This window comes from Cenococcum geophilum (genome assembly GCF_001692895.1).
Source record: "Cenococcum geophilum 1.58 unplaced genomic scaffold K441scaffold_79, whole genome shotgun sequence".
NCBI lineage: Eukaryota > Fungi > Ascomycota > Dothideomycetes > Gloniales > Gloniaceae > Cenococcum > Cenococcum geophilum.
In genome coordinates, this window is record NW_027137637.1 from 522,784 (window position 1) to 534,883 (window position 12,100).

Genomic DNA, 12,100 nt, shown 5'->3' on the forward strand with positions numbered 1-12,100 from the left:
AGCCCGAAACCAATTTATGAAGCAGTCTGTGCTCTTCCAGTGCAATAAAATGACGCTGTTATTCAAGCCTTGAAACAAAAACACTGCTGCTTACTACAAGTATGACGCCAGCCAAGCAAATCCCAAGGCCACGAAAGCCACGAAAAGCAAAGCGCGGTTGCGGCAGTACCTTGCAGCTGATCTGCATCATCCTTCCAATCCGCAAGCCAACAAGCACGCAAACGCCAGGTGTCCTAATCCTGAGTATAGAAGCTAAGAGATAGCGGAAGAAGCAATTGCTTCCAAGACAACAAAGAAGACATTGGAGATTACTCAGTCAATCCAAGATTCAAACTCCCTCACATCCAGAATCGGAAAAGCCTATTCTTCGTCTTTGGTGCAGAGGCATTATTAGGAGGCGCTTGAGAAGGCTGCGCTGCCTGGCTTGGTTTCATTTGCTTATCCTTTTCAAACAGTTTTTCCCTTGCTACCGTGGGAAGGTGGATGACAGTAGTATCCGAGCCATTCGAGGCCTCTCTAGCCCTTTGTAGCTGCGCTGGTTCACGTGGCTGCGGACGAATGTATACTGTGGAGAGACGTCGTGATCTCACCGATCGTTCACTTGATCTTTCATTCAATCCAGCCCGATTACCAAGTCTTCTGTGGCGATCGCTCGGTCTGTCCTGTAGCTCAAAGTCCGTGGGCAGGAATGCTGCTGGAGAGTTATGGAAATCAACGACGGTGAGGCAAGGATGCCTGTCGGCATGTGTGGCGTGGTTTTTGCTGCCCTGTTGAGAGCTTCTGCCAGCTGTCCTGAACGACTCCTCCGAGCGATTGTGTCCTAAGCTCGAGTGGCTAGGAGAGCGCTTGGAGAGGTTGCTAGCGATACTGGCCATGCTGAGCTTCCGCATAACGGAGTTGGCTGAGGCACGAATTGGGTTCTCCGCTCGTCGAGGTGCTATGCCTGGAAAAGGTAGAATGTCCTTGGTCCACACCTCCGAAAGTGCTGTCTCTAGTCGGATTCTCTCCGCTCTTCGGGGAGCCAAAGTAGGAATGTGATTGGTAGAGAGGTGTGATTGAGAGGGGGTAACTGGGGGGGATATAGTGGACTGGCCAGCTTCTGGAATCTTCTGGGCTTGTGTGTTCTTGATGATGACCTGGTGGAGACTCGCCTTAGGGCCCATGGTGGCAGAACGATGAACTGACATCTTTCGGACAAGGATCTCAGGCTGTCCAAAAATAGGGCCGGTCGACTTCAAGTCCAATGACAGAAATGAGAACATGTCTTGAACTACGGAACGACCTTCTGTCAGATCGTGAGTCTCCACGGCGATACGATCACGTAAGTGTTTTGTCCATTGTTCTTCCTCTGTTGTGGAACAGGCGCTTAATATGATTTCGAACAGTCGATGACCCGATTCGAAGACGAGTTTCCACGTGTGTTGAGCGGTATAGCATTGAAGTCCTGGATTTTGTCAATCGCTTGAAAGAGAGGTAGAATTTTGTGTACGTGCCTCTACCGTTATCGGGTTCTTCAACTGTTCCGTTTGCGAGGGCAATAACTGCAACTACATTATAAGGTGTGAAGGCTCTATTCATCGTTGCGAGTACTAAACATGACTTGTAGAGTACGCAGATCATGTACTGCCCTTTGACTCGATCGTTAGACTGATACGCTACGTGAAGAACTCCACATAGAAGAACGTGACCGAGAATGCGGAACACGACTGCTGGGGAGATGGTCTAGACAACTCTTGTTAGTGTATCATCTGCGGTTTTTGAAGTAAAAAAAATGCCTTTTCTTGAAAGACTAAACGATCTTGTAAGAGCCAAGTAGTTTCAATTAGGCGTCTCCGTTTTGGATCATCTTTCGCTTTGTTGACTTCTCGAATAGCCTCTTGTAAGCGAAAGAGAGCTTTCTCAAGTTCTGCATGCGATTCAGGATCATCGTAGACAGGTGTCTGTCGACAGAGATCTTCAAAGAGAAGCGGATATTTACAGACCCGCTGAATTGGCTAATTCGATAGGAAACGTCAATAACTAAAGTGGAAAACTGTCGTGACCCAGCCTTACCTTAATAAGAAGGTCTGAAAAAGTTAGCGCCTTCCTACTACTAGCTTCGCGATTATTCTCAGATGCTAGTGATTTTGACAATGCCTCAATTCCTCTTTCATAAGCCTGCCAAGTTGGCATGCTTTTATACGTCGAGGTTAAATCTTGAGACATAGTTGTCCAATGGGCTCCGTACTCTTCATATGCAAAGAACCGCTTCACCTAAGTATGAGCCGTTAGTATAGAATGAGCCCATACAATCCATCTTATCGTGCTTACATATTTATTGAAGATCTTAGCAACATTGCCAGCAGTCTTCGTATCGGCTACCAAGCCTATTGGTCGATGATCTGTTGGCCTTCCAATTTCGAGAGAATGCCGTGACTTGCGACTCGTTTTAGCTTCAAGCAGTCTCCCTGGTATGATATCGGCGCTATGGAAGCGGGTGTGCTTGGCTTTTGTTATAGGGTAGGATTCTTGGCCGGCACTCTGCGTGTATTCCGCACGTGGAACAGTTTTGTGTAGTTCACCTAGAAGATCCTCGTGTAGTTGCAAAATTTGAGTGACGTTTTGCTGGATTGCAGCTCGGGTTTGCGAAGATAATGAAAGCACGGATGGTAACAACATAAAGTAGTCCTATGAAAAACTCGTCAGCTTGATCTCAAAGAACCCTAATCAAAGCCCATACGTTGACTAAAACTTTCATATCTCCGATGTAGCTCTCTTCTGATGCAATTAGTTCTTCAAGAACCTTTCGACGTTGGACTGATCGTAGCCAAGCTCCCTCATCAATAATAGGACCAAGAGATCCTGCATTACTCTCCATTGATACTCTCGCATCAGAAATGCCGTTACTCCTGTTCTCGACCCTCAATTTGCTTGGCCAGCCTCGGTGAGATCGTGGGGCTATACTGACACTCGCGAGAGTAATAGAAGTAGATTTCATGGCTCTCACGAATCCCAAGGATGAAGACATTGATCCCGACATCCTACGCGTTGATTCAGATGCATTCAGGAGCGGAGATAACTTCGTTGTTGCTTCGCTATCCAGCTCATCTAGAGACCATCTTTCCATGAGAAAAGCCTGAGCTCTCTGTCGTTGTGCGTGACGCCTTCGTAAGGTGCTCATCCACCTCTTGAAAGAAGGTTGGCTGCTTATATTTACTGCTTCGACAGCAAGCTGCTCATTTCTGTCACCCTCTCCTACACCGTCTGAAGATACATCTTCAGATAGGGGAACCTCAACTGCATCTTCAAACGCATCGAATTCATCCGGTTTTACGCCTGTACCCTGAGTACCCTGATCAGCCCCATTCGGCGATGTCGAATTGCTTCCGAGTCCGCCGAGGTTGTCAACTCCAGTGCTTTGTAATTCTTCCAGGTCCCCCAAATCTAGGATTGACGGTTTCCGAGAGCCCACAGATGAGGGAGTCGGAATGCCTTTCCTGCAACAAGCTTTGTGTGGAATGTGGCAAGACAGTTGTGGTATATCAGCCGCTACCTCTAGCCCATGGACAAGATCAAGCAATGATCGGGATGTAGGACCCGGCGGGGTATTCTCATTTCCTTTGAGGCAGGAGCCAGCTTGGATTGAACTCGATGAGTTCAAAGAAGTGGCGGATATATTACGAGGGGCTAAGCGCCGAATCGTGCCAGTAAAAGGATCATCTGTCAACGGGGAACAGGACCGTAGGTAAGGAGTTTCGCTGAAGGAGCGCTTCAGAGGACTCTGCGGTCGAAGGGACAGAACGTAAGCCATTACGAAGAGGGACAACCACCTAAGTCATTGATGAAGCGTGGTGTTGTGCTGAAAGGGAGATAAATAGTTATCGAAGAGGACACAATTATAGAGAAGCAGGATGAACACAGCAACAGCACGTATTTATTGAAAATGTGAATGTTTTCCACGGAGTAGCTCTGGAAAATATGTAGAAGGAAGAAGCGACCTGTGTGGAAAGGGGAAATAAGCTCTGCACCAACGCGGCTGCGGAGGAAGTTGCGAAACGCATTCAACCTCGAGGAAAGGACAATTGTTCATGAAAGCGGAAGCTGGAAATGAAGCTGTCAATACTACCAGTCCTGGTTCTCACGGAAAGGGCTTGTACTTAATCATACACAAGGTGAGTGAGAAATCTACTTGTAAAGAACCGGCGGTTGCAAAGGGTGTCCATGGTGAGCTCAAAAAGGGGAGAAGATTACATATCCGAAGATGTAAGTATCGGCTAAGCTGTTATATTAGTCTGCCTGTTTGTATGTCCTATGTGGAAAGTTGTTTCAATTACAGGAAGGCAATTTGCTCCATTGGCCATCAAGAAATGATGTGGGTAGAGCTCGAGGTAGAGCTCTTTGAGTGGAGATGTGACAAGAACGCGACGGGCCGGGTGAAGTTCGGAGAATTGCCCCGCCGCGTCAAATGGCATTCATACTTGAGTGATCTCACAGTTTACGACTCACCCTCTAGCTTCATTCTGTATTTAATTCCTTGGATTTATCTTCAACCGATACTCATGGGATTAAGGATGGACGACCTGCATGCACCAACAGTCACTTCAGGGCCAACGTCTACTGCATACTCAAATGGTGTTCCAAAAGAGCGGCTGTCCCTCATGGAGCTTATAGCTGAGAAGGAGCGGGTAGAGGCCGAGTTATCTGCTTTGGGTTCTGTTCTTGATTCTGTGAGTATGCCTCAAATCAACGTCGAGTTGCCATACTAATGGAGTTTATCTACATAGCACGGCGTCAACATGAATACTAGCTTGACAACATTCGACGGATTTCCTAGAAGCGACATCGATGTTGCCCAAAGTACGAGAACCGCCTTTATTAAACTAACCCACAATCTGACAAATATCGGCAGTTCGTACTACAAGAGCGCGGATAATACGGCTGCGGAATGACTATAAGGATCTGATGGCACGTATCGAGGTCGGCCTTCATGCCCACCATGCTGCACTAGCAGAGGCTGCACAAAATAATACTCCCGCACCAGCTGCAGCATCGGGCAGCTCCACAGCCGTGGTGGAAGCGCCATTCGCAAAGGTTAACAGCGTCGTGCCTGGGAGCCCAGCAGAGTCTGCAGGCCTTCAGGCGGGAGACAGCATAGTGAAATTTGGCACCGTGGACTGGACAAATCATGAGAAACTGAGTAAGGTGGCGGAGATTGTTTCACAAAATGAAGGGGTAAGTCTTCCCCTAAACTTAATCGCTTGGATAGTTCCAGCATACCAGAGCACCGACGTCAAAGCCATGGAGAGAAAACCTGGCAATCCTTCGAATGAGCCCTTATGCCGTAGGGTTCGTAGAACATGGTGCTGAATGCTTGCTAATCAAACCATTAGCTCCCGGTAATTGTAAAAGCGCTTAGAGCCAGCTCCTTGGGCGGTCGCCCGGAACAAGTGCAAATGCAATTGACGCCACGACGCAATTGGGGTGGTAGAGGCTTATTGGGATGCCATTTGCTGCCAATATAGCATGTGGATGGCTTTGTAGTGATAAGTCTTCTGTTTGCTTCATAGCATGCATAGGATGGAGCAATTTTTGGTGAATGATGGCATGATATCCCGGCGTTCATAGTGATTCTCAACAATAAAACAAACAGGCAGCAAATGGATGACTATAAAATTTGTCTTCAGCAAATGGTTGCCTCTGCCTATTTCGCAGCCTAAAGATTTCGCAATCACGTGATGCAGCTTACTTGATGCGGTGAACTCAGTCATGGCGCTGTTCGGGCAACAGCTCATAACAAAATCGACAACCCATCTTTTTACCCCACGACATCGAAACACTTTCACTGCGTTTCTTTGCAACAATCTCTGCATAAAAGGTGTGACACCTGTGCTAGGGAGCACCATCCTCTCTCTATCTCGCTATTTAAACACTAACCATTAGGCTACAGTCACCTTTGTCGCAAATAACCACTTGACGTCCTATCACCCCGCTACAGATCGCGACCATGGCTGAAGTTGGCGGTGCTGCGCAAGCCCCTCCCACCTTTAAACTTGTGCTGGTTGGCGATGGTGGTACTGGAAAGGTAAGGTGTTTTTTTCTGCGGTATCCAGCCTGCCAACCTCTTTTCAGCCTCTAGGCTTGAGGCAAACAGCATTTCGTCAACGCCCCGCTAACAAGAGGCACGCCTGGCTAACAATTTCAAAAAAAAACAGACAACCTTCGTGAAGCGCCACATTACCGGCGAATTCGAGAAGAAGTACATTGCAACCTTGGGTGTAGAGGTTCACCCGCTTGGCTTCACTACCGTACGGAAAATCCCACCTGAGATATTGACACAATTAGCCCGGATAATACTGACGGAATTAGAACTTGGGCGCCATCCAATTTGATGTCTGGGATACTGCAGGTCAAGAGAAGTTCGGTGGTCTGCGTGATGGATACTATATCAACGGCCAGTGCGGTATCATCATGTTCGATGTTACCTCGCGTATCACGTATAAGAATGTTCCCAACTGGCACCGTATGTTGCTATCTATTTCTCCGTGCTCCTCTATTATCTTGCTAATTTTGCTTTAGGTGATCTTGTCCGTGTCTGCGAGAACATTCCTATCGTCCTGTGCGGTAACAAGGTCGACGTGAAGGAGCGCAAAGTTAAAGCGAAGACCATCACCTTCCACCGCAAGAAGAATCTTCAATACTACGATATCTCCGCCAAGTCTAACTACAACTTCGAGAAGCCCTTCCTGTGGCTTGCTCGAAAGCTTGTAGGAAACCAGACTCTAGTATGTCAAAATTAGTAAAATGCTGTAATATAAAAGCTAACAAATACGCAGGAATTCGTTGCCGCCCCCGCTCTTGCACCACCAGAGGTCCAGGTCGACCAAGCCGTTCTCGAACAATACCAGAAGGAGATGCAGGATGCGGCCCAACTGCCTCTGCCTGATGAGGAGGATGCAGACTTGTAGATAAGGTCTTTGCGAAGCTCTTCAGTTGGCGGCTGAGGGGTAATGGAGAATGCAGATATGAACTAGGAGTTTGCATCCGGGAGGAACTAGGGTCATGAATCAGGGCGGTGGGAGGAATAGAGAACGGCGACAGAGAGTCTCTACTTCTCCGGTATTTGGCTTTATGATTTGCAAGCGTCTCTATCTAGACAGTTTCATATGACCAATTCATTCCCTTCTGGAGTGCTTTATTCGACCAAAATTGAATAATCAGCTGCAGGCTCGAATTAATGGAGTTTGTACTGCATTGCTCTCGGACGGATCGGGGTAGAAATGCTATGAAAAGTTATTTATGTACTTAAAAAATGCCGTCAAAGCTTCTAGCCTTGTCTAGATTCAAGGAAATTACCTTGCTAAACTTTATCACGTGTTATTATGCCCTAGCTCTATGATGACATATGATTGGAAGGGCAGTCAGAACTTTGTCTTAGTGTCTGATTGTACTCATGTCGCTCGAGTTACCCCATTAAAATCTATTACAACTCTACCACTATTGAAGATATCTAAATAAAATTTATATAAAAACTTATAAAGACATTATTTATAGAAATGTAATATTAAAATTAAATTAAATAAATAAATAACTTTAATTTAAAATTAATTTTATGACTTTTTATAGCTATTTTGTAAGAGTACATGATAGATTCGCGAGCACAATCCGTCTTTTTGGCCATGCGGCGACGTGGAGTGGGACACGTTTACATATTTATATATTTAAAATTTACAATTATATAAATTTTTATTATAATATTTTAAATAGGGGTAGATATAGTAAGTTAAAGTTAGTAGTGCTTTATTAAATAACTCGTGTAGGTGGCTGACTCGTATGGGTGGCTAATACGTTAACTAAATAGAACTTATTATACACTCTAGGGTAAGTAAAACGCGACTCTTGATTAAATTAAGGTCTTTTTAAAACTTATATGGCTGCTACAGTCGTGTTATTAAGGCTTTACTAAACGGATTCATCAGTCTGGCTTACCCCCTTCGGGATTCCGAGCAATCCTATCGATGACAGAAGAGTTTTCGCCCAACTGCACAATTAGTTGTAATGCGAGCGGCATAACTAGGCTTCTTGGGCTCTCATTCATGGCAGTGGAGCAACCTGCCAATGCATTACACAATGGGAATGAATAAAAGGTCGATCAACCTAATGGCAGAGGTGAATAGTGATGATATTAACCAATTTCTATCTTTGAGGAGCTTCCATAACAGATGTCACTTGGTTCGAAAGAAGCCACTTTGTATAATATACTCTTCTCAAATTATACGCCATAACGCGATTGAATAAGGAGAATATGGGTATCATCTAGTAGGAATAACTCCAGCTTACAACCTCAAACACAAGCCCTAACAAAGTAAACGCTAAACACTTTAGACTCCCCTGCACTCCCTTATACTCTCCTGCACTCCCTTATACTCCCCTATACTCCACCCAAACCTCCCACAACCTCACCCCACCAGCAACCCCACCGCAATCCCTCCCGCAAACATCGACACCACCGACACCACACTCGCCACGCTCAGCATAGCCATCCCGCTAATCCCATGCCCGGACGGGCACCCGCCCGCCACCCGCGCCCCAAACACCAACACCCCGCCGCCCAGCAGTGCCCTCCCCGCCCCACCCCTCAGCGCGTCCCCTCCCGCGGTCTCCGCAAACCCCGGCGCCGCCCGCGCAAGCGCCCAGCTGCCCACCAGCATCCCCGCGGCGAATGTGAGCGCCCTTGTTGCGGGCGCGGGCGCTGGCGCTGGCGCTGGTGTGTGGTGGAGCGCGGCGAGGTGCCAGAACCAGCGGCCGGCCTCCTCGTATGCGCTGGAGACGCCGAGGGGCAGGCGGGTCAGGGCGGCGCTGGCGAGCTGGGCGGCGCCGATGAGGAGGCCGCTGGGGACGGGGCCGAGCGGGTGGGTGGTCGAGGGGGCGCAGAGCTGGGCGAGGGCGATGCAGACGGCGCAGAGGGCGTCGTAGGCGAGGAGGGTGAGGGTCGGGTCGGTGTGGAGTTTGGCGGGGAGGGTGAGGGCCGGGGGTGCGGTGGATTTGCGGGGTTGGTCTTGGGGAGGGGGACGGTGGAGGGAGGGCGAGAGGCGCGTGAAGATGATGCCGCCGAGGAGGCCGCCGAGGAGCACGTAGCGTGCGGAGGGGATGCCGGTGATGAGTTGGAGGAGGACGGTCCCGGGACAGGCGTCTGTTAGTGCCATGCCAGCCCCAACGAGGGCGCCGCCGATAATGTTGCCGTCGTAGGGGCTGAACCAGCCGTAGGATGCGGGGGGTTTGGCTTTGCAGGCAAGTAGGCCGTTCCGTTCGAAGAGGGCGAGTGCGACGCTTGGGGGAGTGGTTCAGCCATTGTGGACGCATGATGAAGTAAGAGCAGAGGCTACCCACGCGCTGCTAGCACTGGCTGTTAAGAAGACTTTTACCATATAGAAGTCTTGGAGCTTCAGCTGAGAGGTGATGACTTGAGGTGCCCATACACCAGAGGACATCAAGGCTGCACCGAATAGTGCACCTGCAGTGCCGGTTGACAAGGTATCCGCCAACATTTGGCAGGTGAAATAGTAGAAAAGTAGAGTAACACCGGGTCTAAATACGAAATGAGAGAGGGGTATTTTGGACAGCCTAGTTAGTGGACATTGGCATTGGAGGAGAACATGATTACGCAAAGAAAGGCTTGAAATAGAGTTTCTTCCAGCCCGTAAACGTTCCCGCATGAAGGTTTAAGGATGTATCTACTTTTGCCATACGCCGGGTTGCTTACCGGGCGATGGTGCTTCCGCTGCTGTCGGCGAGCTGAATAATTGATCGCATCGGCTATGTATGGTCGGCGATGTATAGTCGGCGATGTATAGTCGGCGATGTTTATGACCCACTGGACGCCGAACAGCAAGCCCGCACAGGTCGGCGTCTCAAAGTATGAAGACTGAAGCATCTCGAAATTAACAAAAATACGACTTAGACTTAGCAGGCGAAGGGGATGGAGGCGAAGCCACAAAGAACGACTTAGCTGAGAACGCGGGGGGGTGGGATGCCCAAATTCTTATCTGAACCATACAAGCTGTTTCTTCAAAGAGTATCCCGGCCATGAAAGATTTCAGCCCTTGGGAAATACCCCTCAGCTGATACTTCTTCTCGACGCCCCAAAAGCCGCTGCCAGAGCAAGGAAAGCAAATCAAGTCAAACCTGGTCTCACATTATTCTCGCATCGTTGTCGCCGACTTTCAAACCTTCACCCTTGGGGTTGACGGCGACCAACGGCGCGATTGGTAATTTCAGGCCTCTCGAATATGCACGCAAGAAGGTTGGAGACTATACCCCTTAACACGTTGAGGTCCTTAGAGAATTCGCCGCTGGATTTGATTGGGCACTTGCCTTCAACCGTGGTCCCCTATCGATAACCGTAGGACGTTGAAGCAGCCAGACCAAAAGCAAACGCTGCAAACAAGCCTCAACACCCGAAATCCAAACAATCTTCGAGCCCAAAACCACGACCTGGCAACGTGTGTCGCAGACCTCAAGACTAAAGAGGCTGATATTATCGACTCCGTCCTCGATTTTGGTCCAGCCTCCAGCACCTCCGCCGACAATGTTCTCGTAGAGATATCTGAACATGGCTGCATTATTACCCACATCCTCGACCTACACCCATGCCGGCCACCTCACCGCATCGCGGTACCTCTAACCGACGCTCCAAAAACAAGACCAGATACGGCCCTCCATAAGCATCGGCAAGCGCATCACGCAAACCCAAGCGCCCTTCGCGCCCCAATACGGCGTCGACGAGAAGCACCTCTCGAACGCCTTTGACATCCTCTTCGACGACAACGCAACCTTCGCAGTCGGCAGCCTCGGAGCCAAAGTGCTGCACCTACCCGGCCACACGCCCCGACCACGTCGGCTACCAGATCGGCACGGCCATGTTTACCGGCGACAGCATCTTCAACCCGGACGTGGACAGCGCGTGCTGCGACTTTCCCGTCGGCTCCGCGACCGCCCTGTTCCATTCCATGCGCACCCTGCTCTCCCTGCCCGCCCACTTCCGCCTCTACACCGGCCACGACTACCCACCCGGCGAGCGCGGCGTCCCGCTGCCGTGCACAACCGTCGCCGAGCAGAATGAGCGGAACAAGCATGTCAAGAGGGGCGTCGAGGAGGCGCAGTTCGTGCAGTGGAGGAGCGAGCGCGATGTCCGGCTTGCGATCCTAGGCTGATGTATTAGGCATTGCAGTGTAATACCCGCGGCGGGTCGCTGCCGGAGGTGACGGAGGGCGGGTTGAGACTTCTTAGAGTGCCGGTGAAGGTGCCGGCCGCGATGATGTGAAATGGGTTAGCGGGGTGTCATGTTTCAGTACTACGACTCTGGAATAACGATGCCTCTAATGCTGTATCGTCGGCTAGTTTGCTAGTAACGGAACAGTTTAACGATTTGCAAGTTTAATTGTACGAGAGGGTGGAGGACTAGAATTAAAGTCGCAACCGAAACTCGCCTGGTCCTGAAGCAAACCTGCGAATTTAAAAGCAAAGGAAGTTAGAACCAAGCAATCTTCAAAGCGGGCCTATAAATTAGTGTTATTAGGCAGGCTCAAGCCGTCCAAGTAAATCTTAGCTCAGACGAGATACACCGAGGCACATGAAAGGAAGCTGAACTCCATACCCAACCCACGAAAAGCTGAGAGACATACATTCCTGACCGAAAACCACAAATTTTATTCAAGTTCAATTGGAACAATGGTTACCTTTACTCCGAGTGCTTCCAATATCCAATTTAGCGGTATGTTGAAGACAGTAAACGCTAGCTTCACATCTCGATAAAATACACGAGTATTATGTGGAACCTCATTCCGCTTTGAAAGGGCTCGGAATATCCGAGGCTAGAGGAGCACGAGTCCGACAGTTTCCTTCGAATGTTGTTTCATTTTCGCTGAATTTTCGAATAATCGCCCCTGATTATCTCTTCCCCTAGTAGCGTCTACCATCTGGTGATCCGTTCACTGGCAAAATGATAATTGGGCATCTTAACTTCATTCGATTGGTTCTATTGGTTTTGCTCTTATCGATAACCGTATGACAGTTGTGCACTTGCGGAGAAACTAAATTGAACCATGTTGAAAATACTTGGAGG

General features: G+C 49.0%; 5 protein-coding genes across 5 annotated transcripts; 3 read left to right on the forward strand and 2 right to left on the reverse strand.

The window, feature by feature from the left end:
- Window positions 1-161: 161 nt before the first annotated feature.
- K441DRAFT_336425 (uncharacterized protein) lies at window positions 162-3,993 on the reverse strand. The gene is made up of 6 exons (XM_067641241.1): window positions 2,720-3,993; window positions 2,311-2,667; window positions 2,053-2,253; window positions 1,776-1,994; window positions 1,494-1,722; window positions 162-1,444 (listed from the first exon to the last, which is right to left on the reverse strand). The coding sequence occupies exons 1-6, from the start codon at window positions 3,788-3,790 to the stop codon at window positions 339-341; spliced, it is 3,183 nt and encodes a 1,060-aa protein (XP_067497311.1). The 5' UTR covers window positions 3,791-3,993; the 3' UTR covers window positions 162-338.
- Window positions 3,994-4,518: 525 nt separating this feature from the next.
- K441DRAFT_670137 (26S proteasome non-ATPase regulatory subunit 9) lies at window positions 4,519-5,573 on the forward strand. The gene is made up of 4 exons (XM_067650233.1): window positions 4,519-4,706; window positions 4,764-4,836; window positions 4,889-5,211; window positions 5,370-5,573. Exons 1-4 carry the CDS (start codon window positions 4,551-4,553, stop codon window positions 5,499-5,501), a joined length of 684 nt encoding a protein of 227 aa, XP_067497312.1. The 5' UTR covers window positions 4,519-4,550; the 3' UTR covers window positions 5,502-5,573.
- Window positions 5,574-5,926: 353 nt separating this feature from the next.
- K441DRAFT_670139 (GTP-binding nuclear protein GSP1/Ran) lies at window positions 5,927-7,361 on the forward strand. The gene is made up of 5 exons (XM_067650234.1): window positions 5,927-6,061; window positions 6,192-6,284; window positions 6,346-6,499; window positions 6,556-6,761; window positions 6,813-7,361. Exons 1-5 carry the CDS (start codon window positions 5,984-5,986, stop codon window positions 6,942-6,944), a joined length of 663 nt encoding a protein of 220 aa, XP_067497313.1. The 5' UTR covers window positions 5,927-5,983; the 3' UTR covers window positions 6,945-7,361.
- Window positions 7,362-8,447: 1,086 nt separating this feature from the next.
- K441DRAFT_444418 (uncharacterized protein) lies at window positions 8,448-9,494 on the reverse strand (the record flags this gene model as incomplete). The annotated part of the gene is made up of 2 exons (XM_067641678.1): window positions 8,448-9,306; window positions 9,367-9,494. Coding segments are annotated over 2 exons (987 nt in total), but the record flags the coding sequence as incomplete, so codon positions are not given.
- Window positions 9,495-9,808: 314 nt separating this feature from the next.
- On the forward strand, window positions 9,809-11,299 carry K441DRAFT_690955 (uncharacterized protein; the record flags this gene model as incomplete). Its single annotated transcript, XM_067652438.1, has 5 exons — window positions 9,809-9,878; window positions 10,457-10,650; window positions 10,685-10,837; window positions 10,884-11,165; window positions 11,198-11,299. 5 exons carry the CDS (start codon window positions 9,809-9,811, stop codon window positions 11,297-11,299), a joined length of 801 nt encoding a protein of 266 aa, XP_067497315.1.
- Between the last annotated feature and the right edge of the window lie 801 nt (window positions 11,300-12,100).

Bases quoted from the DNA above. Each gene is read 5' to 3' on its own strand.
- K441DRAFT_336425 (XM_067641241.1), bottom strand. From the start codon at position 3,790: ATGGCTTACGTTCTGTCCCTTCGACCGCAGAGTCCTCTGAAGCGCTCC. The intron at 2,668-2,719 runs GTATGGGCTTTG...AGTTTTTCATAG, and splicing joins ATATGAAAGTTTTAGTCAAC to GACTACTTTATGTTGTTACC. The intron at 2,254-2,310 runs GTAAGCACGATA...GCTCATACTTAG, and splicing joins CTAAGATCTTCAATAAATAT to GTGAAGCGGTTCTTTGCATA.
- K441DRAFT_670137 (XM_067650233.1), top strand. From the start codon at position 4,551: ATGGACGACCTGCATGCACCAACAGTCACTTCAGGGCCAACGTCTACT. The intron at 4,837-4,888 runs GTACGAGAACCG...AAATATCGGCAG, and splicing joins CGACATCGATGTTGCCCAAA to TTCGTACTACAAGAGCGCGG. The intron at 5,212-5,369 runs GTAAGTCTTCCC...TCAAACCATTAG, and splicing joins TTGTTTCACAAAATGAAGGG to CTCCCGGTAATTGTAAAAGC.
- K441DRAFT_670139 (XM_067650234.1), top strand. From the start codon at position 5,984: ATGGCTGAAGTTGGCGGTGCTGCGCAAGCCCCTCCCACCTTTAAACTT. The intron at 6,062-6,191 runs GTAAGGTGTTTT...AAAAAAAAACAG, and splicing joins GCGATGGTGGTACTGGAAAG to ACAACCTTCGTGAAGCGCCA. The intron at 6,500-6,555 runs GTATGTTGCTAT...ATTTTGCTTTAG, and splicing joins GAATGTTCCCAACTGGCACC to GTGATCTTGTCCGTGTCTGC.